The following is a 25,558-nucleotide window of genomic DNA, read 5'->3' as shown; positions in this document are numbered from 1 at the left end:
TCTCTTGCATCAGAGACAGATCGAGCCAAGATTTAGGAGGATAGGCCTGCATGAGTTGAATGGCTCTGAAGCCACTCCTGTTGGTAAAGCCACTGCAGGTTGGTTGTGCAAGAGCTTTTGGCTTCTTCTGCTTAGCTGGCTCTGGAGGAGAGAGGAGAACTTGCAAGAGAGGAACAGGAGGCAGAGCCGGAATGACATCTCTGATGCTTCTGTTGATACTTCTGCTGCTAATATCCCACGGAGTCTGTGGGAGCCTGAAGGCAAAATGCCCCTTGAATCTGATCAGGGAAGAAAATGAGGCACTCAATTACTACCAGCCTGGAGACTTCCTCATTAGTGGGATCGTATCTTCAAATGATGTTTTACAGTATTTTCCATATGTGTTTTCCCAGACCCCTTTCACGAGCTTTGAGTGGTAAGCAATGATATGCAGATGGATGTTACGCTTTACCTCCACTCCAGTGCTTCTTATTTGCCAGGAAACAGCCCCTGTTTCAGGGCTGGGGATCCTGTGGCCTTCCAGATGTTGCTGGAGTTCAGCTCCTGTCATATCCCTCATCAATGGCCACGCTGGAACCCAGGAAAAGGACACTTGTCTTATTGGGGATTTAATGAGTAGTCATTAGATTTAGAACAGGAAATTCACTGACTCCTATATGGTCCAGAATTGACTCAGCATAGAACTAAGGTGATATGTTATGTAAAGGATATTATGGATAATTATTTAAGTATAGTTAAAATATTACAACTCTATCTGTACAAAACTTCCAAGTCCTCAAAACTGGGAATGTCCCAGTAAAATCATGGTTTGATCAAGAATGCAGGGAAGCCAGGAAAGAACTAATGAAGGTGACTAAGGAAATTAGACATCATCCTCATAATCAGAACACAGATGACCTAGTAGTAAAATGGCATTTATATCATCACCTCTTGAGAGAAAAGAGGATGAAACACATTATACAATTATGGAAGGACTTGGGCCAAGCATGTATTCAGGAGAATGAAAATAGATTCCGGGATCTAGTAGCAGAAGGTTATGGAGAAGTACGGATGAGACAGAATCTCAGATCACACCCTATGTATGGGTCAGGCATTTCCAGTCCATTTCTGGAACCTCGGAAGATTGTATAGATCTAGAAACAGGCACTAAGCATTTGCTGCAAGATCTGCCTGAGTGGCCCCCTGTGACGGTAAAACTAGTTAAGGATCTGATGGCAGATTTAATGAATAACATCTAATCCACATAAGATCACGTATGATTGGATAATCTATTCCTGCATAATTTCCACCAAAATAAAGGTCTCCTTGCTTAGGCACAGGTTATAGCTAAGATAGCTCTTTCTTTCTTGGTGATCTAAACACAACTGCCAGCGCTCAGCTTTCCCCCTCTGTCCTCTGCATAACTGCCTAACATCAAAGTCCCAAGTGTGGTTGAAGGTGTTTGAATTGCATTCGTGCTTTAGTAAACGGAGCCAAATTGTTTGAGCAGCTGAACATTAGGAGGGAGTGCAGGGGAGAGGGGGTGCTCAGGAGGTGTAAGAATAGGGTTGTTAGATACAGGTATGTGGTTTCAAGTTCTTGGAAGATACGGGTAGAGTTTGTGTTCCAGGTCTGGCAATGAGACTGAGGAGAGAACTGTTCCCTCTGAGATAGGGCTGGGAGGATCTGTCAATTTCTGCATGGATTCTTGCACTGAGCAGGGGTTGGAGTCGATGGTCTTCTAGGCCCCGTTCCAATTCTATGATTCTATGAATTTCAGTTCTCTCAGTTTCTCATTCTCCCAGTCTTCAATTTGGGTGTCTGCAGCAATTTGTGGTATCTTGTTTTTAAAAAAGCAAAAATCCCCATGAAAATTTTTCAGCACTTTGGTTTAAATCTCTCCTGATAAACACATTTTTGTCTGCAGTTTTGACTAAAGTACACATTTCTTTCAAGCACCTGCTTCTAACACAATCCATTTTTGCATGACATGTTCACCGGCATATTCCTTCTATGCACCCTTCCCCCTAATATATGCATCTGTTTAAAGAGTGCTTGTTTGGCTGGAGAATTGCATCACAACATTTGGTTAAGTGAGAAGTTTGAAGGATGGGTGTGGTTTGGTTCTCATATTGTTTAGGAAATATGCATTTGATAACTTGGGCTTTCAATGTGAAGTGAACTGAATTTGAAGTGAATTTGGCTCCAATCCCTACTCAGGGAGAAAAAAAAATGACATGGCAACTTTCCTGCTCCAAGTCTCCCCTTGACAGCTGCCTGCAGTTTTACAACAAGAGCTCACGGGAACCGGAGTGTGTGAACCTGCCACCCACATGTCCCATGAAACACACCTCCTTGAGAGGAGGGGATCTTTTACTAGGGATAAAACAAGCGCTTTGCCCTGAAATGTGCCTAAATGATGTATATATATTGAACCAGGTCCAAACCAAAATAAAGCAAAGCTTTATTTTATTGAAAGAAAAGAGTGGAATAGCATTACAGAATTACTTGGGTGCATGGCAGCCTAATCATTAATATCCTAACCCATTCATAACTTTAAACTAAATAGATCAAAGGACCCTATTACTATAAAGAATGACAGGCAAGAGACAGATTACCTATCCTAGGCCCATGAGTGGACAACTGGATACAGCTGAAGCGATGTGGAAGAGCTCTGGTCCAAAACCAGGCAGGAATCTCTTGGTCTCAAGGTTTTGCACCAAGACCCAGAGTCTCTCCCCGGTTCTGTCCCTGCAGTCTCTTGATGTGTTCCTTGAGATCATAGTACACGTGTTGCAGCTCTGATCTCTCTGGCCCCCTTTCTTCTTCTTCCCTTTCTACATTCAAGCCTTCTTTAAAAAGTCTTTTTCCTCTCTCCCCCTCCTGCAAAGCAGGTGTCTGGGAATCTGGTGGTTTTGTGTGTGGGTGCATGTTTCTCTCTGACCCTGAGCAAACTCAGGCTACTTCCAATACTTAGAACAATGGGATTCTTGTTTTGGACAGCCAGGAACTCTGCCAAGGAGAAGATAACATTTATGCAGTAGCTTTTGGTTAATTTTGTTTCTTAACCATAATGCATAACCAGCCATATCATTGGCTGGGGTGTGTGTGAGAGTGGGGGTGGAAGTTATAGTTCCTGGCCTTGCACCTCCTGGGTTCCACTTGAACCAAAATGGGGTTAGCCAAGCAATCGTAACAGCAGTGTTAGTTTCCGAGAACCTTTTTCCAACTAGACCTACATGAGCATCCCCCTTCCTCCGGGTCCAAAATAACATATGCAATCACAAGCTTAGAGGAATCACTTTGTCTGTGGTCATCAACCCACATCCCCAAGACCTCCCCCCTCACTGCTGTGCTCCTCATGTGCTTTTACTTACAAAAGAGAGACTAAGGGGAAGTCCTAAGAGGAAGTCCTAAGGACTAAGAAGTCATTGTGCCCTCTGGGTGGTTGGTTTCACTAAAGGGCTGGCTTGCTCAGTGCTTTCTAGGCTGAAAGTGACAGTACCGCAATCCTGACAATGAGATATTCAGTGCTGCTCTTGGAAGGCTGCGCGCTTCTCCTCTTCCGCAATGGAGCATGGATATCCCCATTTTGTATTCTTGATCTTATTTTTATGGCAAATGGAATTTCACCTTGCAACAAGGGCATGTCACTTCTTTCTCTCTCACACACACCCATAAGCATGCATGCTCATTATCTGGAGGTCAGCTATAGTGAGATGAATATGGACTGAAAAGGCCCTTAGATTTATCAAAGAAAGAGCACGACAATGTGCTTGCATTCAAGGATGAAAGCAGTTTGACATTTTTTCACTGATTTTCTTTCTTTTTTGCAGTGGGTCACCCATCTATTGGCGCATCTTGCCCTTCTGCTTCGCCATCCAGGAGATCAACCGGGATCCCCACCTCTTGCCCAACATCACTTTGGGCTACAACCTCTATGAGAACTATTTCAATGCAAGGATGACTTCTGATGGCGTGCTAGAGATGCTTGGAGGCGGGGGGAGCAATATTCCAAACTATAACTGTGGGAAATGCAATAAGCTGCTGGCTGTTCTTGAAGGGGCCGATTCCGTCATCTCTAAACAGATTTCAGCCATGTCAGGCATCTTTAAAATACCACAGGTATGGTGGGGGTCATGGAGGGGCTGCATATTATTCAGCTGTCTAAAATGCCCCTTTCTCTCCAGTGCAGCCAAGAAGGGACATAAACAAGGGAGAACATCCTGAGCTATTGATCGAGGGCTCTTTCTTCCAATCCCAGCCTCCTCCCCCAGCACCCTCTGAATATTTCAGACTAAAATTCCCATCAGCCCCAGCCAGCACAAATTTTATATATTAGAAATTTAGATGCTAATCATTTCTTATTTTAAAATATCTGTTCCTTATCCTGAAAGAAAAACAAAAAACTAATTTCTTCCTTTCCCCATTAGATGAGTTATGGTTTTACTGCTCCGGTTCTTGATGATAAGACCCAGTTTCCTTTTGTCTACCGGATGCTCCCCAAAGAAGAAACTCAGTACTCGGGGATTGTGAAGTTGCTCCAGCATTTCCGATGGACATGGATTGGCATCTTTGCTCCTGACAATGACAACGGAGAAAGGTTTGTGAGTGCCTTGACATCTCTGATGACCAGCAATGGAATTTGTGTTGCCGTATCCGTAAGACTAGGAGAAAATAATCCATATGAAGCACTCAGGAGGGGTATACGATTTGTCATATGGAGACAAGTCAATGTGTTTGTTTACTATGAAAGAACTAACAGAGGATGGTCCCCAATCGTTTCAATACAAAAATCAATTGAGAGACACATTGGGGGGAAAGTCTGGATCTCAACAGCTTTTCAGGACATCAATATGGGTATGATTTTGCCTCCTGTTTTCTTCCAGCACATCCATGGTTCTTTGTCCTTTGTAATGAAGTCCCCAATAAGAACAAAACATGACTACTATGAACCATATTCCCGTCTTCTCAATGAGTTTTGGAGGAAAGCCTATCATTGTTCCTATTCAAAGCATGTGCTGTCCGTGAAAGGTCGAACAAGATGCACAGAGGAAAAGAAACAGGAGACTTTGCCCCAGGAGGAGCTGGAAAGAGTCCTGTCACAAGACAGCTACAGCACTTACTTCAGTGTCCACACTGTGGCACACACCTTAAATGCTGCACATTCATCTAGATCAAAGCGGATGCTGAGGGGGAGGGGAGGAGACAGGTTGGACCATCAACAGCTACAGCCGTGGGAGGTATTTCCTCTTCTTTTTTATTACACAGCCACAAGTGACTGTATACAGTAGCCAGCGTGGATTTTTTGCATTCTGCAATGTTAAATTGAAAATACCCCCATGTCATTCTGCTGCTTCCCACAAGCTCATTTCAAAACAAAACCTTGCAAAACTGATAGTCCTGAAATCAGAAACACTTGCTTAACAATCCTCTACGTTTTCATGGTGATACACAAAATAGTCAGAGAGAATTGAGAGTTCAAAGTGTAAAAAGAGAGAGAGAAAATCCAGACCTCTGTTGGACGTTTTTCTGTCAATGGCCACATAATTTGTTGAAATTAATTAAAACTCAGCCATCTTCACAGAGTACCTGTAATCCTCTTACTGACTGTGTCCCATACTCTCACCTTCATCTTCTGCAGTTTAAAAGTTAAAAAAAATGCATGGCTGATTTTTAATTAGTTTAAGAAATTTAACATTGGAATCTATTATTGTGTTGGGCATGCTCAGTAAGAACCAACTGTCCCTGTTCTAAATGCCAGACTCACAGCTGAATGGATTGGCTAATCTGAGGCCATGACCTTGATTTCACTTGAGACAGTCATGGCTTCCCCCAAAGAATCCTGGGAAGTGTAGTTTGTGAAGGGTGCTAAGTGTTGTTTCACCTATCCTAGGGATAAACCATACGCTTTGCCCTGAAATGTGCCTAAATAGTGTTATACATACATAGGAAATGCAGGTCCAAACCAGGCTAATGCAAAGCTTTCTTTCATTGAGAGAACAGAGAAAAATAGCAATATAAAATTACTGGGTGCATGGCACACCATGAATCGTTAATATCCTAACCCATTCACAATTCTAAATTTAAGAGATTAGAAGATCCTTACTGCTATTAGGAATGCCAAATCACAGAGATTACTCATCCTAGGTCCAAGGGAGTGGGCAGTGGAATACAGCTCAAGTGACATGAAGAAGCTCTGGCCAAAAAGCAGGAAGGAATCCCTTTGCATCAAGGTTTGCACCGAGTTACACACTCCCTTCTCGATCTGTGGCCTGCAGTCCTGCACTGTGTTTCTTGAGAGCATTATACATGTTGGAGCTCAGATCACCATCTTGGGTCCCAAACCCTATTCTTAAATACACTTTCTCCCTTACAAATGAACGTGAAAAAGAGGGCTCTACGTATAAGGTGATCTCATGTTGTGTGTATATTTCTTGCTGACACTCTGATTATTCTGCTGGGCATGAGGGAAATCAGCCAAGAAATGAGATAACATTTAATTCAGGGTCTGCCCGTTCCACCCAAAGTGTCAAAAGATGGCCCTGCTGCTTATCCTCATCTCACAGTACCCAGGAAAGCACATTAAGTCAGAAAACAGGGGGTGCAGAGTGGGAAATGTGGTCCAGAATACTCCAGGACTTTGCCACCTCTTCAACTCTGCATGAACCAAAGTGGGGTCCTGCCAGAGCACTCCTAACACAGTTGTGCTCTGGGGTGCCGCAGGGTACCATCTTTTCCCCCATGCCGTTTAACGTCTATATGAAACCCTTGGAAGCAGTCTTCAGGAGATTTAGGGTGAGGTGTCAGCAGTACGCTGTTGAAGCCCAGTTCTATTTCTTTGTAACATCTAAATCGGGAGAGGCCCATGCAAGTCCTGGACTGCTGTCTGGACTTGGTGGTGGGCTGGATGAGGGCCAATAAACTGAGTCTGAATCCTGGCAAGATGGAGATGCTGTGGGTTGGTGGTTCCTAAGTTAGGGTAATTGGTTATTTTCCTGCTTTGGATGGGGTGATACTCCCTCTGAAAGGGCAGGTTTGTAGTCTAGTAGTCCTGGATCCATCTTGTTGCTAGAAGCCCTGGTGACCTCAGTGGAAGGAGTGCCTTTTACCAGCTTCGGCTAGTAAGAGAGCTGTGGACATTTCTGGACTGGGATAACCTGACCACTGTTGTCCATGCACTGGCAACATCCAGGCTAGATTACTGTAATGTGTGGGGCTGCCCTTGAGGTTGGTCCAGAAGGTGCAGCTGGTTTAAAATGCGGTGGCACGACTGCTCACTGGGGCAGGGTATTGCCAACATGTCACCCTGCTGCTAAAAGAATTGCACTGGCTGCCCACTAGCTACCGAGACAAATTCAAGGTTCTAGTTTTGGTGTACGAAGCCCTACGCAGCTCAGGACCAGGATACCTGAAAGATATCCTTATATACCAAGTCGATCACTGGTCTCTGTGGGTGATGGCCTCCTGCAGATACCGTCTTGTCAGAAGGTCTGGTCCACACAATATAGGAAGCAGACCTTTAGTGTAGTGGCCCCCATCCTTTAGAAATCCCTCGCCTTAAATACTACAGACACCGTCTCTGTTATCTTTTCAGTGCCTATGGAAGACCTTCATCTTTCAGCAAGCCTTTTAAGTAGAGACTTTATCCCAGTCTGCATCTGTGCTGGAATTGCTTTTAAAGATGTTTTTAAAGCTTTTTTAAAGAATATGGTTTGAAAGGTGTTTTCTTTTAATATGATTTTAAAGATGTTTTCTTTTAATATGTTTTAAAGCATTTTGTTTTTGAGTTGTTTTAGTGTGCTTTCAGTGTTTTGTTTGCCACCCTGGGCTCATTCTGAGAGGAAGGGTGGGATATAAGTAAGCAAGTAAATAACTACATAAATAAATAAATGTAGCATTTTCAACACAGATGCAGACTAGGATAAAGGTATTTATTTACTTAAAAGGCTAGTTGAAATAGAAAGTCTTTAGCAGGCACCAAAAAGGCATCAGAAGACTCCCCTACCTAGTGACCTGTCCTTGTGCCCTTAGAGGGATCCAACTTTCTCAGCTGAAGGTGGACTGTCTCATCTCTCCCCCCCCCATGTCTCTGCTGGGAGTTGAAGTTGCCCATCAGCAGTGAGCACCTGGAACACAGATGGAGCCGGCACTACATCTCCTTCAGAAGTTTGCATGGGGCAGAGGAGCTACTCAGTACACGCATGTCCCACTCATATGCTGATCTTGACTATGAGTAGAGGATTTGAAGGCCCTCTCTTCAGTGTCCCCCATAACCTTCCCTGGAGATACAGTGGCCACCTGCCAGCTAGCTATAGCATACCTATTCACAGTGGTGGCTGGTGGCTGCGTATCAGTGGGACAGTGGAATCCACTCTGGGTTTTTCCACTCCAGTGCTTGTTCAGATGGCCATCCCTGCATTTGGATATTTAACACAGTCTGTATTCTAAATTTTGGACCTAGGTGGTATTTTTCAGTTTTTCAGTATCTTTTATTGCCTTTTCTATTGATCTTATTCTGTAAATCCTGCCTTATTTTTATATGAAAGGAAGTCTATACATGTTTTCATTAAGAAGTGGAATGCCGAAAGAGGGCTTATATTCTAGATAAGATGTGCACTGACCCCAATGCAAGTGAGCTCAAAGTTATTAGGAATGAGGTGGCCAAACTTTCTTAATGATTGTGTTCTCCCTGTCATTCCAGCTTCACCCATTCTTAAGAGAAATCCAGTTTTCCAACGCTTCCATAGGCGGACTGCATTTAGATGAGAACGGGGAGCTGCCGGCCAACTTTGATATTGAGAACTGGGTGATGTTTCCCAACAAGACTCGTGTTAGAGTGAAAATTGGGAGTATTGAGCGAGAGGCATCCAGTGACATCAAGCTCACTGTTAGCCCAGAAGCCATTGTGTGGCACAAGCAGTTTAACCAGGTAGGGGACATGCAACCCTTTGCACACTTACCAGGGAGCAAGTTGTATTGAATATAGTTCAGGAGTTGGAATTGGCAGGCCAGGGGGCTTCTCACTCATACAGTAGCCTCTTATATCCATGCACAATCCTCACCCATTTTTGAATCGTGGTGACCATGGATAGGGCGAAGAGGGTGATGAGGATGATAGCCGGTATGGAGAACAAGTCTTATGAGGAAAGGTTGAAGGAACTTGGCATGTTCAGTCTGGTGAAGAGAAGGCTGAGGGGCGACATGATTGCACTCTTTAAGTACCTGAAGGGCTGTCACATAGAGGAGGGTACAGATTAGTTCTCTGCTGCCCCAGAGGGTAGGACTAGGTCTAATGGTTTTAAGTTGCAGGAGCGTAGATTCAGATTGGACATTAGAAGGAACTTCTTGACAGTAAGGGCAGTTCGGCAATGCCCTTCAGGTCGAGGGAAGTAATAGTCCCACTATATTCTGCATTAGTCAGGCCTCATCTGGAATACTGCGTTCAGTTCTGGGCGCCTCATTTTAAGAAAGATATAGACAAGTTAGAGCGGGTTCAGAAGAGGGCGACGAGGATGATTGCCGGTATGGAGAAGAAGTCTTGTGAGGAAAGGTTGAAGGAACTTGTCATGTTCAGTCTGGTGAAGAGAAGGCTGAGGGGTGACATGATTGCACTCCTTAAGTACCTGAAGGGCTGTCACATAGAGGAGGGTACAGATTTGTTCTCTGCTGCTCCAGAGGGTAGGTCTAACGGTTTTAAGTTGCAGGAGCGTAGATTCAGATTGGACATTAGAAGGAACTTCTTGACAGTAAGGGCAGTTCGGCAATGGAACCGACTGCCTAGGGAGGTGGTGGGATCCCCTTCGCTGGATGTCTTCAAGCAGAGGCTGGACCGCTATCTGCGGGAGATGCTCTAGCTGTGGATTTCCTGCTGTGAGCAGGGGGTTGGCTCGATGGCCTACAAGGCCCCTTCCAACTCTATGATTCTATGATAGTCATTGGCACCAGCAGCTCTGAAGGTCCCTCTCCAGCCCCACCCAGCTGTGCTGCCTTTATCGCCCTCCTTGTCAGCTGCTTTAGCATTGAATGCGCAGTGCTGCTCCTTTTGAACAGGAGCCAAGTTTAGCTTCCATCCATAGTGGTGGCTCATCACTTAAATCCACCTAAAATGTAGTCCAGAAGATTCATGAAATTTTAGTCAGCTGCTACAATAGAACGAAAATACAGTACATGATAACAATCAATCCACCTGTCATTGCACAGATGTGCCTCTCAGTGAGATGCATGATGAATATTATGCTACGGGTCATGACAATTGAGGATGGAAAGATCTGTCTTGAAGGCACAAGACAGAATTTTGGTTCTGTAAGTTTCTCATTTTGCCAATGTTAAATTCAGTTCTCTACATTTCTACAGTGATCTGTGGATTTTTTTAAAAAAAAACCTCATGAAAATACTCCACCCTGTGAGTGATAATTTTTCCAAATAAACACATTTTAAGGCAGTCTTGACAAAGGTACACATTTTTGCAAGCCATTTCTCATCCTTTCATGTCTTTTTGCATGTTGCTGTTATGTTCCTTCAAGTTGGCTATGAGTTATGGCGACCCTATGAATCAGAGACCTCCAACAGAATCTGTCGTGAACCACCCTGTTCAGATCTTGTAAGTTCAGGTCTGTGGCTTTCCTTTATGGAATCAATCCATCTCTTGTTTGGCCTTCCTCTTTTTCTACTTCCTTCTGTCTTTCCCAGCATTATTGTCTTTTCTAGTGAATCATGTCTTCTCATTATGTGTCCAAAGTAGGATAGCCTCAGTTTCATCATTTTAGCTTCTAGTGACAGTTCTGGTTTAATTTGTTCTAACACCCAATTATTTGTCTTTTTCGCAGTCCATGGTATCCGCAAAGCTCTCCTCCAACACTGCATTTCAAAGGAGTTGATTTTTCTCTTATCTGCTTTTTTCACTGTCCAACTTTCACATCCATACATAGAGATCGGGAATACCATGGTCTGAGAATGATCCTGACTTTAGTGTTGAGTGTTACATCTTTGCATTTGAGGACCTCTTCTAGTTCTCTCACAGCTGCCCTCCCCAGTCCTAGACTTCTTCTGATTTCTTGACTGTTGTCTCCATTTTGGTCAATGACTGTGCCGAGGTATTGATAATCCTTGACAAGTTCAATGTCCTCATTGTCAACTTTAAATTTACATAAATCTTCTGTTGACATTACTTTAGTCTTTTTGATGTTCAGCTGTAGTCCTGGTTTTGTGCTTTCCTCTTTAACTTTCATCAGCATTCGTTTCAAATCATTACTGGTTTCTGCTAGTAGTATGGTATCATCTGTATATCTTCAATTATTGATATTTCTCCCTCCAATTTTCACACCTCCTTCATCTTGCTCCAATCCCGCTTTCCGTATGATATGTTTTGCATACAGATTAAACAAATAGGGTGATAAAATACACCCCGCCACACCCTTTCCGATGGGGAACCAATCGGTTTCTCCATATTCTGTCCTTACAGGAGCCTCTTGTCCAGAGTATAGGTTGCGCATCAGGACAATCAGATGCTGTGGCACCCCCATTTCTTTTAAAGCATTCCATAGATTTTCATGATCTACACAGTCAAAGGCTTTGCTGCAATCTATAAAGCACAGGGTGATTTTCTTCTGAAATTCCTTGCTCTGTTCCATTATCCTACTTATGTTTGCAATGCAATCTCTGGTACCGCTTCCTTTTCTAAAACCAGCTTGGACATCTGGCACTTCTCACTCCATATATGGTAAGAGCCTTTACTTTACTTGCATGGCATATTAAGGTAATAGTTCAATGACTACTGCATTCCCTAGGATCCCCTTTCTTTGAAATTGGGGTGTATCTTGAACACTTCTGGTCTGTAGGCCATTGTTTAGTTTTCCACATTTCTTGACAGATTTTTGTCAAAATTTGGACAGATTCAGTCTCAGTAGCTTGTAGCAACTCTATTAGTATGCCATCTATTCCTGGTGATTTGTTTCTTCCAAGTATTTTAAGAGCAGCTTTCACCTCACATTCTAAAATTTCTGGTTCTTCATCATATGGTTCCTCCATAAATGAATCTGTCATCCTGGCATCTCTTTTATAGAGTTCTTCAGTGCATTGCTTCCATTTTTCTTTCTTTTATCTTGGTCAGTCAGTGTGTTCCCCTGTTGATTATTCAACATCCCTACTCTTGGTCTAAATTCCCCTTAGAATTCTTGACACTGAAGACTATAAGAGAAGATGAAGAGTTCTTAGACAGAACACTGGAACAACAACAGCAAAGAGATGTGGAGGTGGAGGAGCAACAGCATGTGTTAGAAGAGGTGACTACTTTGGAGAGGAATAATGAAGTGGAGGAAACTCCGTGGGAAAGGGTGACAGTTAGGAGCAGAAGAGCTAGAAGACACCCTTTACCAGTGGAGCTTTCAACCACTCGAGGAGGAGACTGGAGGATGTCCTGTGGTGGAAGAAGTACAGGAGACCCCATGCAACAACGAGCAAGAGGCTGAAGCTCAATCAATCAGGGACAATGAAACCACACCCCATAACAAGAAGAGAAGAGTACTAGTAGTGGGAGACTCTACTGCGTGGGATCGAAATCCAAGTATGCCAAGAAGATCCGTGGACTCGCCAGGTATGCTGTCTACCAGGAGGAAGAATTAGAGATGTGAAGGATGGGTTGCCATCACTCATCAAACCCACTGACAGGTATCCCTTTCTCCTCATCCATGTGGGAACAAATGACACTGCCAAACGGAGTTTGCAATATGATGTCTGGTGCGTCTTCCCTTTCTAAATCCACCTTGGATGTCTGGCATTTTTCGCTCCATATATGGTAAGAGCATTACTTTACTTGCATGGGATATTAAGGCAATAGTTCAATAATCACTGCATTCTCTGGGATCCCCTTTGGAATTGAGATGTATATTGATCGCTTCCAGTCTGTGGGCCACTGTTTAGGGTTCCATATTTCTGGATATATTTTTGTCAAAATGTGTACAGATTCAGTCTGAGTAGTTTGTAGAAACTCTATTGGTATGCCATCTGTTCCTGGTGATTTGTTCCAAATATTTTAAGAGCAGCTTTCACCTCACATTCTAAAATTTCTGGTTCTTCATCATACAGTTCCTCCATGAATGAATCTGTCAAAGTTGCATCTCTTTTATAGAGTTCTTCAGTATATTGCTTCCATCTTCCTTTTATTTCATCTCGGTCAGTCAGTGTGTTCCCCTGTTGATTATTCAACATCCCTACTCTTCGTTTAAATTTCCCTTTCATTTCTCTAATCTTTTGGAACAGGGCTGTTGTTCTTCCCTTTCTGTTGTCCTCTTCTGTTTCTATAAAGTAACTATTGTAATAGTTCTCTTTGTCCCTACCTACTAGTTGCTGTATTGTTGCATTTAGGATTCTGACCATGTTTCTATCTCCTTTTGCTTTTGCTTTCCTTCTCTCTTTAACTATTTCAAGAGTTTCTTCAGTCATCCACTGAGGTCTTTCTCTCTTTTTAACTAGAGGTATTGCTGTTTTGCATTCTTCCCTGATAATGTCTGTAACTTCACTCCATGGTTCTTCTGGTTCTCTGTCAACTAAGTTGAAAGCCTCACATCTGTTCCTTATTTGATCTTTATATTCTTCTGGGATGTTATTTAAATTGTATTTTGGCATTATGATTGCTTTGTTGCTCTTCTTGAGCTTTACTCTGATTTCCGATACTACCAGTTCATGATCTGTACCGCAGTCTGCTCCTGGTCTAGTTTCCTCAGAAAGCATGGAACTTCTCCATCTTCTGCTACCAATTATATAATCAATTTGATTCCTATATTGACCATTTGGTGATGTCCATGTGTACAGTCATCTTTTCAGTTGCTCAAAAAATGTGTTTGCAAGAAACAAATTATTGGCTTCACAGAATTCAGTAAGTCTCCGGCTTCATTTCTGTCTCCTAAGCCCCATTTCCCCACAATTCCTAGTTCTTCTCTCTTCCCTACTTTTGCATTTCAGTCCCCCATGATTATCAGTACATCTTGTTTTGGTGTGGGATCAATTTCTTCCTGTACTTAATCTCATTGATATCATTTGCTCAGACCTTGCGTTGTAGCTCCTAATTGCTTTTGCTACATCACTTCTCACTATTTAAGCAACTCCATTTCTTCTTAATTTCTCATTGCGTGCATAAAATATTTTGTAGTTGCCTGATTGAAAATATCCCATTCCCATCCATTTTAATTCACTCACGCCAAGTATTGTCATGTTGATACACTCCATTTCTTGCTTGACAATTTCTAACTTTCCCTGGTTCATGCTTCTCACATTCCATGTTCCTATTGTGTCTGTCATACAACTCCGGACTCTCCTTTTGCATCTATGCACATCAGCCTCTGGGCTTCCTTTCGGCTTTGACCCAGCTGTGTCATTAGTCACAGCGCTACTTGTACTTGTCCTTTGTTCTTCCCCAGTAGCTCGGTGAGTGCCTTCTGACCTGGGGGTCTCATCTTCCAGCACTATCTCGTGTTGCAGTTTGGATACTCTGTTCATAGGGTTTTCGTGGTAAGAGATTTTCAGAGGTGGTTTACCATCACCTTCCTGTGAGTTTGGATGCATCTTAGTCTGGTGTCTCAGCTTTGAACATTCCACCTTGGGTGCCCCTGCTAGGAGTTTGGCCTCTTTGTCTAGACTCCCGATGGCATTACTCTTAGCTTCTTCAACACTCTCAAACCCCCTCACCACGTTAAGGTGTGCATCCTAGAGGGGTTTTTGCATGTTATTTTCACGCATGTATGCATTTTTATGCACACTTTCCCCTAATATCTGCATTTTTGTAAATGCATCCCAAAATTCTAATAAATGTGAATTTCAAAGGATGGCTGTGTTTCAGTCCTCATATTGTTTCCAAAATTGCGAATTTGATAAAATCTGCTTGAAATGCAAACTGAATCATTATTCTCACCCATCCCTAATGGCAACTAATGGCAAAAGTCATAAATTACTCATCCTATGCCAATACATTCTCAACATACCTACCCCCTTTCTTAACTAAGCCCCCAGTCCTTCCTGTGTCCCCTGCCCTGATGTTTGCAAACAGAAATACCCTAGAGGATTATAGCACTTGTAATTATACAGAGAGCCAATGTTGTGTGTGGTTAAAATGTGGGACTATGACCTGAGAAACCAGACTTAAATTATTTTCTTTTATTTATTCAATTTATATCCTGCTTGTTCTCCCAGAAGGAGCCCAAGGTGGCAAACAAAAACACCAGAAACACTTCAAAACATCTTAAAAACAAAAGGTTTTGTGTGTATGTTATGTGCCTTCAAGTCAATTACAACTTCCCTGCCAGCACTCAGATTGTTTTTTTAAAAAATATATATTTATTTAAAGCATCTATAAACTTTTTAATATTTCAAAAAACATTGTGAGAACCGTACATCAGATTAGGCGACAAATTTTAGGGAAGGAATTCTATACACAACAGGGCATCCCCAAGAACTTGTCCCACAGCTAGGAGCACCAGTCCTTGCTGTGAAAGGATTTGGTGTACATTTAAAAGTCATCAGTTGTAAAGACGGCCACCTGGTTCTCATGACCAGAGGGCTGGGTTTGCTCATCCATGACTGGGTCTTCCAGGGGTGGTTTTTGATCTTCCCTTTCCTCTTCAAGCATTTGTTTGCAAAGCTTTCCAGGCTCAGGAACTGTGTTCTCGCACTTGTAGTGCAAGTCATTTCCGACTCTTAGGGTGACATCTTGAGACATTTACTAGGCAGACCGTATATATGGGGTTGGATTGCAAGTTCCTTCCCCAGCCTTTCTTTACCCCCCAGCATATGCCGGGTACTCATTTTACCAACCACAGATGGATGGAAGGCTGAGTGGACCTTGATCCCTTTTATCGTAGATTCGACTTCCCCCTTGCATTGGAATCGAACTCCGGCCGTGAGCAGAGCTTCGGCTGCATTACCGCCACTTACCACTCTGCGCCACAGACGGTCTCGGAGGAACTGTAGGTAGAATCCATTTTAATTCTCTTCAAATAAATGAAAAAAAACAAAGAGAATTATAGTCAGGAGTACATAAGAACATAAGAAGAGCCTGCTGGATCAGGCCAGTGGCCCATCTAGTCCAGCATCCTGTTCTCACAGTGGCCAACCAGGTGCCTGGGGGAAGCCCGCAAGCAGGACCCGGGTGCAAGAACACTCTCCCCTCCTGAGGCTTCCGGCAACTGGTTTTCAGAAGCATGCTGCCTCTGACTAGGGTGGCACAGCACAGCCATCATGGCTAGTAGCCATTGATAGCCCTGTCCTCCATGAATTGGTCTAATCTTCTTTTAAAGCCATCCAAGCTGGTGGCCATTACTGCATCTTGTGGGAGAAAATTCCATAGTTTAACTATGCGCTGAGTAAAGAAGTACTTCCTTTTGTCTGTCCTGAATCTTCCAACATTCAGCTTCTTTGAATGTCCACGAGTTCTAGTATTATGAGAGAGGGAGAAGAACTTTTCTCTATCCACTTTCTCAATGCCATGCATAATTTTATACACTTCTATCATGTCTCCTCTGACCCGCCTTTTCTCTAAACTAAAAAGCCCCAAATGCTGCAACCTTTCCTCGTAAGGGAGTCGCTCCATCCCCTTGATCATTCTGGTTGCCCTCTTCTGAACCTTTTCCAACTCTATAATATCCTTTTTGAGATGAGGCGACCAGAACTGTACACAGTATTCCAAATGCGGCCGCACCATAGATTTATACAACGGCATTATGATATCGGCTGTTTTATTTTCAATACCTTTCCTAATTATCGCTAGCATGGAATTTGCCTTTTGCACAGCTGCCGCACACTGGGTCGACATTTTCATCGTGCTGTCCACTACAACCCCGAGGTCTCTCTCCTGGTCGGTCACCGCCAGTTCAGACCCCATGAGCGTATATGTGAAATTAAGATTTTTTGCTCCAATATGCATAATTTTACACTTGTTTATATTGAATTGCATTTGCCATTTTTCCGCCCATTCACTCAGTTTGGAGAGGTCTTTTTGGAGCTCTTCGCAATCCCTTTTTGTTTTAACAACCCTGAACAATTTAGTGTCATCAGCAAACTTGGCCACTTCACTGCTCACTCCTAATTCTAGGTGTCACACATAATGGAATGGGACTGTATAGAAGAACAGAAAACAAAAAAATTCATATTTAAAACATGAGAGTCTTCAGGTGGCAGGATGTTTAATTGTTGCTCTTCATCAATGTGTTTCACTCTTCTTCTGGGATGTTTTTGGGTTTGTTTTTGTATCCTTTCTCCTCTGCCTTCAGCGTACTTATGGATAAAAAGGTCGTAGGATACACAGATTGAAAGAAACAAGCAATTACACTAAAGAGGTTTCCCAGCCATGCCGTTCTCCATCAAAAGGGCTTCGCTGAAAATCAGGGCATGGGTCGGTGGAACTACAGATCCTGTTGAGTCCTTTCCATACTCTCTGAATGACCTTCATAGACACAAACACTTCTAACCCTTTTCCTTTGATGCTCCTTCACTTTATGGTTAGACCGTGCCTCGCTCCAGGTGTACCAAAAGCTGTCACCCTGGATATGCCAAGATGGTTCAAGAAGGAGAGCCAGTTTGCTGCTACGCTTGTGATCCGTGTGCAGAAGGGACCATCTCCACTCAGGAAGGTAGGAACTCCAAAGGAGAAGAAATTATTTTGCAGAAGAGAAACAGGGCAAAAAATCACTCAGAGACACTTTCTGTGAAGATTCTAAAGATGTGATTCCTTTCATGGCTTCTGCATCTTTCATTGCCTTTATTAATTCCAGGAAGTGAGTTGAAAGAAATGGCATTGAGGAAGCAATCTCTGGGTTACAAAGTGGGGAGGAGGGAGAGGGCTGAGCATGTACTGCCCACAATGCATTTCTTTTCCTATTTCAAACTGTTTGCCTTGTGATCAATGAGCAAGATGCCTGATGAACCTACATGATTTCTTAAACTGTTCCTCCCATGATCAATGAGCAAGAACGACACCAAAAAGAAAGAAAGTGGAATCAAGAATTTAATAATAACTGGCAAATGGCAGAAAATTGTACATATGTATTTTAAACAGTGAAAGCATGGTACAAAATAAACAATAAATTGTATGGAAATTGTTATGGAAATATGCAGAGTAACTCAGCAGTCTGTGCTGTGTGTGCCAGTGTGTGTATTTACCTGAATAGCAGGCTTTTATCCTGCATTTAACCTTTGAACAGTTCAAGTAGCCATGTCAACTGTCTTCTAGCTTCAGAAACTGACACATACTCTGCTTCTGTGGAAGAGAGTGCTACAGTCTCTGGTTTCTTACTTGCCCAGCTGATGACTGAATCTCCATAGTAGAAGATGTTTTCACGGGTGGATTTTGGATCTGTAGTGTCTTCAGCCCAATCAGCATCTGCATATCCCACTAGTTTAGGATCTCTCAGGTAGCCACTAACTTCAGTTTCATGGTTGCAGTGCCCTTCAGATACTTCCCCATTCTCTTGATTGCTTCCCAGTCCTTGGTTGGTGAGCTGTTTTTTATACACAGGTATCCCACAGCTGCTGCCACATCTGGCCTGGTAACAGTGCTGATATACAGAAGTTTCCTGATGACTTGTTTGTAACTCTCATGGTCTTCCCATGGTTGTTTGTTGTGGTCTGGTTTCAGGCATCCTACTTCCATTGGAGTAGGTGCTGGATGTGCATCCTTCAGTCTCGAGAAAGTCTTGGATCTTTTGTCTTTGACTCAGCAAGAAGGATCCATCATCTTCTCTTTCAATTTGTATTCTGAGGTAGTGAGTGACATCACCTAGGCACTTCACTTCAACCACCTTGTTGAGATGATTCAGTAGCTGTTGCTCGTCCAGTGGGTCTTGATAAGCCAACAGTAGATCATCCACGTAAATCAGTAGGTAAGGCCATCTGTTGTTCCTGAATCTGCTGTACAGGCATGGCTCTGCTATGACTTGTACAAAGCCTTCTTTCAAGAGCATTTTGCTCAGTTTCTCATTCCAGGCTCTGGCAGCCTGTTTAAGTCCATAGATGGATTTTTGAAGTTTACACACCAGGGTTTCTTTTCCTGGAACTTCAAACCCTGATGGTTGTTACATGTAGATTTCCTCTTCTATTTCTCCATGCAAGAATGCTCTTTATATATCCATATGCTCCACCTGCATTTTCTTGTTAGAAGAACATGTAGGAGAGTTCTGATGGTTGTGTGTTTGACCACAGGAGCAAATGTTTGATAGTAGTCTTGTCCATACTTTTGTGAGTATCCTTTGGCTACTAGTCTTGTCTTGTATCTCTCAGCATTTCCTTCAGCATCTGGCTTTTTCTTGAATATCCACTTGCAGCCTACAGCTTTTCTTCCTTGAGGAAGCTTGGTCAGTGACCAAGTTTTACACTTGTGTAGGCCTTCCAGCTCTTCCTTGGCTGCCTGCCTTCACCTCTCAGCCTCAGCTATGGGTAAGGCTTTAATCTCTTTCCAGGTCTCTGGCTCTGGAAGTTCATCCCTTACGAGGTAAGCAAGTCTTTCTGGTGGTACACCTTTGCTGGTGCATTCAGAGCATCTGCCTCTTCTGTCTCAGACTCCACGCCTTCCTCTGCTGGTGTATTACTGTGATCCCTTCTGTTGCGGAAGAATAGCTCAGTTTCTTCTTCCATTTCACGGTCATCTATTTGGTGTGGCTCCCCTTCTGGTTGGTGTGCACCCTTTCCTTCATCAAAGTGGACAGCTCTATATACTTTTTTTTAATTAATTTTTATTCAAAGTTTCAAAGAACAAAACAAAACAAAGGGAAAACAAATTAATAACTAATATAATAAAAATATTGACTTCCGATTTGTCGCAGATCAGCTATAAGTATATAGTATATAACAGACCTGTCCCTTAATATATTACAAAATCACTTTCCTCCAGTACTTGTCTTAATTAATCATCAAATCTCATTAACATATTATTTTGTTCTATCCGCAAAAAGTCAAAGAGAGGTTCCGCTCCTTGAGAAATATATCCATCAGTTTTTCTCCAGATATACATGTCAGTTGATCCATCCCTACCAAGTCAGCTAAGTCCAGTAATTTTAATAGCCATTCTTCTATTATCAGTATTAATTCCATCATCCATCTGTCATCCTTGCACACATGTTAATCTTGCTGTCATAATCATATAGTAAGAGTCTGATGGGAATTTCCTTCATCACAAATATTTCCTTGCAATCAATTCTGAATGTATTACTGAAATGTTGTTGTAAGGTCATGTCTCTGTTCCTCTTCTTTACGAAATGCACCAGCATATCTCTTGAAAATTTTTCCATTGTCACATATCTAAAATTAATTCTGTAAATGTTCTCTATTTCAAGTTCCATCGAATTGTTCCAGTCCAGAAATTTTATCAAGACAGTAATAACTTTATCTCTGATATCTTCACCAGTTTCTTCAGGAACAGCATTAAATTCCAAACAGTAATCTTTGTTTCTAATATCCATCACGGCCATAAAGTCCAAATCTTTTTCCAATTCCACATTTGATATATCTGTTCCAATCTCCAGAATTTGCTCCTTCCCTTTAATTTCTTTTTCATCTTCTATTGCTTGTCCAATTATATCTTTGGTCTCATCTGCTTGTTTTCTCATATAATCCTTTATTTCTTTCAGCTCCTGTTTCACTTTGCCAAACTCAATTGCCATCTCTTGTCTGCCCTGTCTCAGTTCTTGTTTAGTTGTCTTAATCTCATCCATTATCTTCTGAAACATATCTGCCACTTCTTTGATTGTCATTCTTAAAGCCGAAGAAAAAACCCTTCAAATTTCCAATATAGCCACAGTTCCCAAGCAAAGAATAATTTGCTTCTTTTCCCAGCAATAAGGGAGTTAATATTCTGAACCTGTTGACATCATCATCTTAGACAGCACAAACTGCCTTATCTCTTATGTGTCCAAGAATGCAAAACAAATTTAGTTCACAGCATCAAAATAATTAGTGGCATAGAGAACAAGCAGATTAGTCACAAAAAAAAGTAGACCGGACAAAATAGTCCCAGACATATAATTCTCAAATATTCATATAAATCAAATTTTTCTCTTCAGATTAGATGCCCCTCATCCGTTTGTATCTTTATAATGCTCAATTCCAGGTCAGCTTTTTGCTATAAAGCCAAAGATAGGCTATTTTGATTTTCTTCCTCCTTAATTCCACATATAAAAGAGAAAAGTATGACTCACCCAGGGATTCTTTATTCCTGATTCTTTAACAGATCTCTTTTGCTGTAACAACTTAGTCCAATTGATAAGAATAGACAGAAGAATGCTTGCCTGTTAAAACCCGTTTTTCTTTGAAGAAAAAAAACCGTCTCGCTTAGTCAGTTTGAGCTTGCTTGAATTCCTTGGCTCCGTCTGGCGCTGCTGGCTGCACCTTCGTTCATAGGCGATCCTAATGAATTCCAGTCCCCAACAATCACAACGAAGCTTTTGTGGATGATCTCTTCGTTTCTCCCTTACCTGGGAGAAAGTTTTTACCAGTCAAAAAACTCTTCTGACTGGTTTTAAAACTGAAAAAGCTTCCTCTGAGACGAGAGCTCATCTCAAAGGCAGTCACAGGTGGAGCGATCCTTCCGGGAAGTCCAACAGCTCTATATACTTTAACTTCACCAGTTTTGGGATCTATGACTCGGTATCCCTTCTGTTTTGAAGAATATCCAATGAGTATTACTTCCTTGGCAGCTTTGCCAAAATTTGACCTCTTTTGTTGTGGGATGCACCCAAAGGCCTTGCACCTGAATACATGAATGTGAGATACACTAAATGCCTGGCCATCCCATAGCTCAAAAGGTGTCTTGTCATTGCAGCTGCCAGAAAGGAACGAAGTTAGGTAGAAAAGAGCACAGGTAAAGGTAGGTAAGCCTAGCCATCTGGAGGACTCTGTCTTCCTTCTGGAATACAAACAAAAGGACCAAAACAGGAGTTGCATTTGCCCAATTCAAAAAAAGAGATTAAAATGTAAGTATCAATATTTATTATGGTAAAGGAATACCATAAAGACAATAATAAAAACTACACAGAATGTATTACCCAAATATATCAGAGTGAGATAAAATGAGATAACATAAAATTGATAAAATATAATAATTTGAACAGCAATATTACAAACTCATAATCATATTGCAAACTCCAAGAAGGAGACTCTACGATGGTTAGAATTAATTCCTGACTTGTTTTACATGTTGCAGCACAAAATAGATTAAAAATACAAAATTCGTAGGAACATTACATGGAAGAAAAAATAAAACCATTTGCATTCACTGAAGGCATAAGAAGAAATCACACATACAGTAAAAAGTGGAATATGAGAAAGCAATTATTTATTTATTTTTATTTATTTTATTCTCTCCAGTGCAGCCAACTTCAAAGTTACCTGAGATGGAACAAGACAATTTATAGTGAGCAAAAGAGGAGGCACCCACAAAAGAAAAGATCTTAATATCAGGGTTTCCAGGCCTCATTCAATTTGCTCACATTAGTGACTAAAGCCTTTAACGATTAAGTCCCAAATATCTGAAAGACCACCTCCATCCCTACAGGCCCTTTCAGGTGTTGAGATCTGCAGAGGGGGCTCTTTTGGTAGTTCTACCACCCCTCAGCAGAGCTTGGAAAAGTTACTTTTTTGAACTACAACTCCCATCAGCCCCAGCCAGCACGGCCACTGGATTGGGCTGATGGAAGTTGTAGTTCAAAAAAGTAACTTTTCCAAGCTCTGCCCCTCAGAAGCTCAGGGGTGGTGGTCTTGGAGAAGGCATCCTCTGTTGCAGCCCCTAAGTTGTACAATTCTCTCCCCACAGAGGTATGTCTGGAAAATTCACTGTACAGCTTTCTGCAAATGCTGAAGGTGCACCTCTTTACCCTGGCTTTTGACAACTGAGAGTTATAGTGTTAGGACTCTGTTTATTTTGGTGAAGTTTGAATCCTTACACAGCAGATGAAAGTGAATAGCATCCAAAACCAGAAAAAAAGAAGAAAGGGGCGAACCCCAAGATGCTAGAATAATATTTTATTCAACAGCCCATGAATAAAATATTTTTCTAGCATCTTGGGGTTCCCCCTTTTTTTCTTTTTTCTGAATCCCCACACAGCCATGAAGCTCACTGGGTGACCTTGGGCCAGTCACTTCCTCTCAGCCTCAGAGGAAGGCAATGGTAAACCCCCTCTGAATACCGCTTACCTTCAACACCCTATTCATAGGGTTGCCATAAGTCGGGATCGATTTGAAGGCAGTCCATTTACATTTTTGTGATTTTAGATCGTTTTTAACTGTTTTTTAAAAAATTGTTGTAACCCACCCTGGGATCTTTGGATGAAGGGCAGGTAGTAGTAGTACTTTAATAATCATAATCATAATAAAAAATAATTTTAAAACTGTCAAGAGTAAGGTAAATAAATGTCTTCAGCATTCAGCTAAAGCTTTCCCATGAAGATGCCAGATGAACCTACATCACAAGGTTATTTTGACTATTAAAATGTGAGGAAAACTTTGTGTGCCACCTCAAACTTGTCGGAGGAATGGCAGAATAAAAAAGGGTCAACATTAAATAAGTAGATGAACAAACCAATGTTTGCCTCTCATTCACTATTGTACATTCTTATTTCCTAACCTCCCACACATCAATATCATTTTTTGCAGACTTAATACAACATAGATGGATATGGATGTAGGTGATGCTGAAGCCATTTTTTCTCCTTCTCAGATGCAGAGCATTGCACCAGGTGCCCAGAAGATCAGCATCCAAACAAGGACCGAGATCAGTGTATCCCCAAGATCATAACTTTCCTGACTTACGAAGATTTGGGGATCCTCTTGGCTTCCTTTGCTGTCTTCTTGTCCTTAACCACAGGCTTTGTGTTTGGAATCTTCATTAAATTCTTAGAAACTCCAATAGTCAAAGCCAACAACCGGGACCTCTCCTTCATCCTCCTCATCTCCCTCCTGCTATCTTTTTTGTCCTCCTTCCTCTTCATTGGCTGGCCAACGAAAGAGACCTGCCTTCTCCGACAAACAGCCTTCAGCATCATCTTCTCAGCTGCCGTCTCTTCTGTCTTGGCAAAAACAATCACTGTAGTGCTGGCCTTCCTGGCCACAAAGCCAGAGAACAAAGTGAGGAGATGGTTGGGGAAGAGTCTGGCCAACTCCATTGTCATTTCTTGTTCCAGTGTCCAAGTTGTCATATGCACTATCTGGCTGGGGATCTCTCCCCCATTCCCAGACTCTGACATGCACTCCCAGCCTGGAGAGATCATCCTGCAATGCAACGAAGGGTCTGTTGCCATGTTTTATGTTGCTCTTGGCTACATGGGCTTCCTGGCTGCCATCTGCTTCATGGTGGCTTTCCTAGCCAGGAAGCTGCCTGGGGCCTTCAATGAAGCCAAGCTGATCACCTTCAGCATGTTGGTCTTCTGCAGTGTTTGGATCTCCTTTGTGCCCACCTATCTGAGCACGAAGGGGAAATACATGGTAGCCGTGCAGGTCTTCTCCATCTTGGCCTCCAGTGCTGGACTACTGGGCTGCATCTTCATTCCCAAGTGCTACATAATTGTACTCAGGCCAGATCAGAATACAAAGGAGCATCTAACAACAAAAACTAAAGCAGAAGTCTGATTCTTATGAGAGCTATCACTTAGCAATTCAAGGTGAAACCTCTTTGGTGTTTCTAATTAAATGTGATGATCCTAAAGGAGAAACTGTATCAGTGGCTATTTTCCAGGTTCTTTGCACTGAATGTCAAATACTTCCCACCTAAAAATGCACTCAGAACAATTTTTTAAAAGAACATTTGTTTTTTTAAAAAATCCTGACATGAATTGGACAATGTCTCTTGATTTTATTTATTTATTTAACAAAATTTATATATACTGCTTGAGAGCCATTTTGGCATCGTGGTTAGAGTGTTGGGCTACAACCTTGGAGACCAGGGTTTGAATCCCAACACAGCCATGAAGCTCACTGGGTGACCTTGGGCCAGTCACTGCCTCTCATACTCAGAGGAAGGCAATGGTAAACCCCCTCTGAATACTACTTACCATGAAAACCCTATTCATAGGGTTGCCATAAGTCAGGATCAACTTGAAGGCAGTCCATTTCCATTTCCATATATACAGCTTGATTGTTGAAAACCTCTAAGTGGCTTCACCATGAACTATATCACAAATTCACCCTATTCCTGTGATTGTAATATTTATTTATTTATTACATTTATATACAGCCCCATAGCCAAAGCTCTCTGGGCGGTTTACAGCAATTAAAAACAATAAAAACAGATATACAAATTTTAAAACACAAAAAACAATTTAAAAGCACAACTTAAATTTTTTTAAAACAATTAAAAAAAAGTTTTAATTGTTTTTAGCCTTGAATTTGAAACTGTTTTAACTCATCCTGGGATCTGCTGCTGAAGAGTGCATTATTGTTATCATCATCATCATCATCAAACTGATCAACTAAGAAGACAAATGGGGGAACGTCTTCAACATCAGGCCAGCTCCCACCTCCACTCCATTCCCAGCTTAGCTATGACATTTTGGTTCATCCTAATAAATTATCTAATGAATGTATGAGATTGAACAGAATTTCAGAA

The 25,558-nt window shown here is 42.0% G+C and overlaps 1 protein-coding gene across 1 annotated transcript; it reads left to right on the top strand.

Moving 5' to 3' along the window:
* Positions 1–5,160: 5,160 nt before the first annotated feature.
* Positions 5,161–24,582, top strand: LOC133379048 (vomeronasal type-2 receptor 26-like). The gene is made up of 4 exons (XM_061613656.1): positions 5,161–5,222; positions 8,684–8,911; positions 17,474–17,600; positions 23,675–24,582. Exons 1-4 carry the CDS (start codon positions 5,166–5,168, stop codon positions 24,580–24,582), a joined length of 1,320 nt encoding a protein of 439 aa, XP_061469640.1. The 5' UTR covers positions 5,161–5,165.
* The last annotated feature ends 976 nt before the right edge of the window (positions 24,583–25,558 follow it).

Source organism: Rhineura floridana, chromosome 3, assembly GCF_030035675.1.
Source record: "Rhineura floridana isolate rRhiFlo1 chromosome 3, rRhiFlo1.hap2, whole genome shotgun sequence".
Taxonomy (NCBI): domain Eukaryota; kingdom Metazoa; phylum Chordata; class Lepidosauria; order Squamata; family Rhineuridae; genus Rhineura; species Rhineura floridana.
Note: the sequence above shows the minus strand (reverse complement) of the source record. Positions and strands in the feature narration are given on the sequence as shown.

Coding starts and splice junctions, on each gene's coding strand:
- LOC133379048 (XM_061613656.1), top strand. CDS start 5,166: ATGCTGAGGGGGAGGGGAGGAGACAGGTTGGACCATCAACAGCTACAG. Junction 8,912..17,473: donor GGCACAAGCAGTTTAACCAG/GTAGGGGACATG, acceptor CTTTATGGTTAG/ACCGTGCCTCGCTCCAGGTG. Junction 17,601..23,674: donor GACCATCTCCACTCAGGAAG/GTAGGAACTCCA, acceptor TCTCCTTCTCAG/ATGCAGAGCATTGCACCAGG.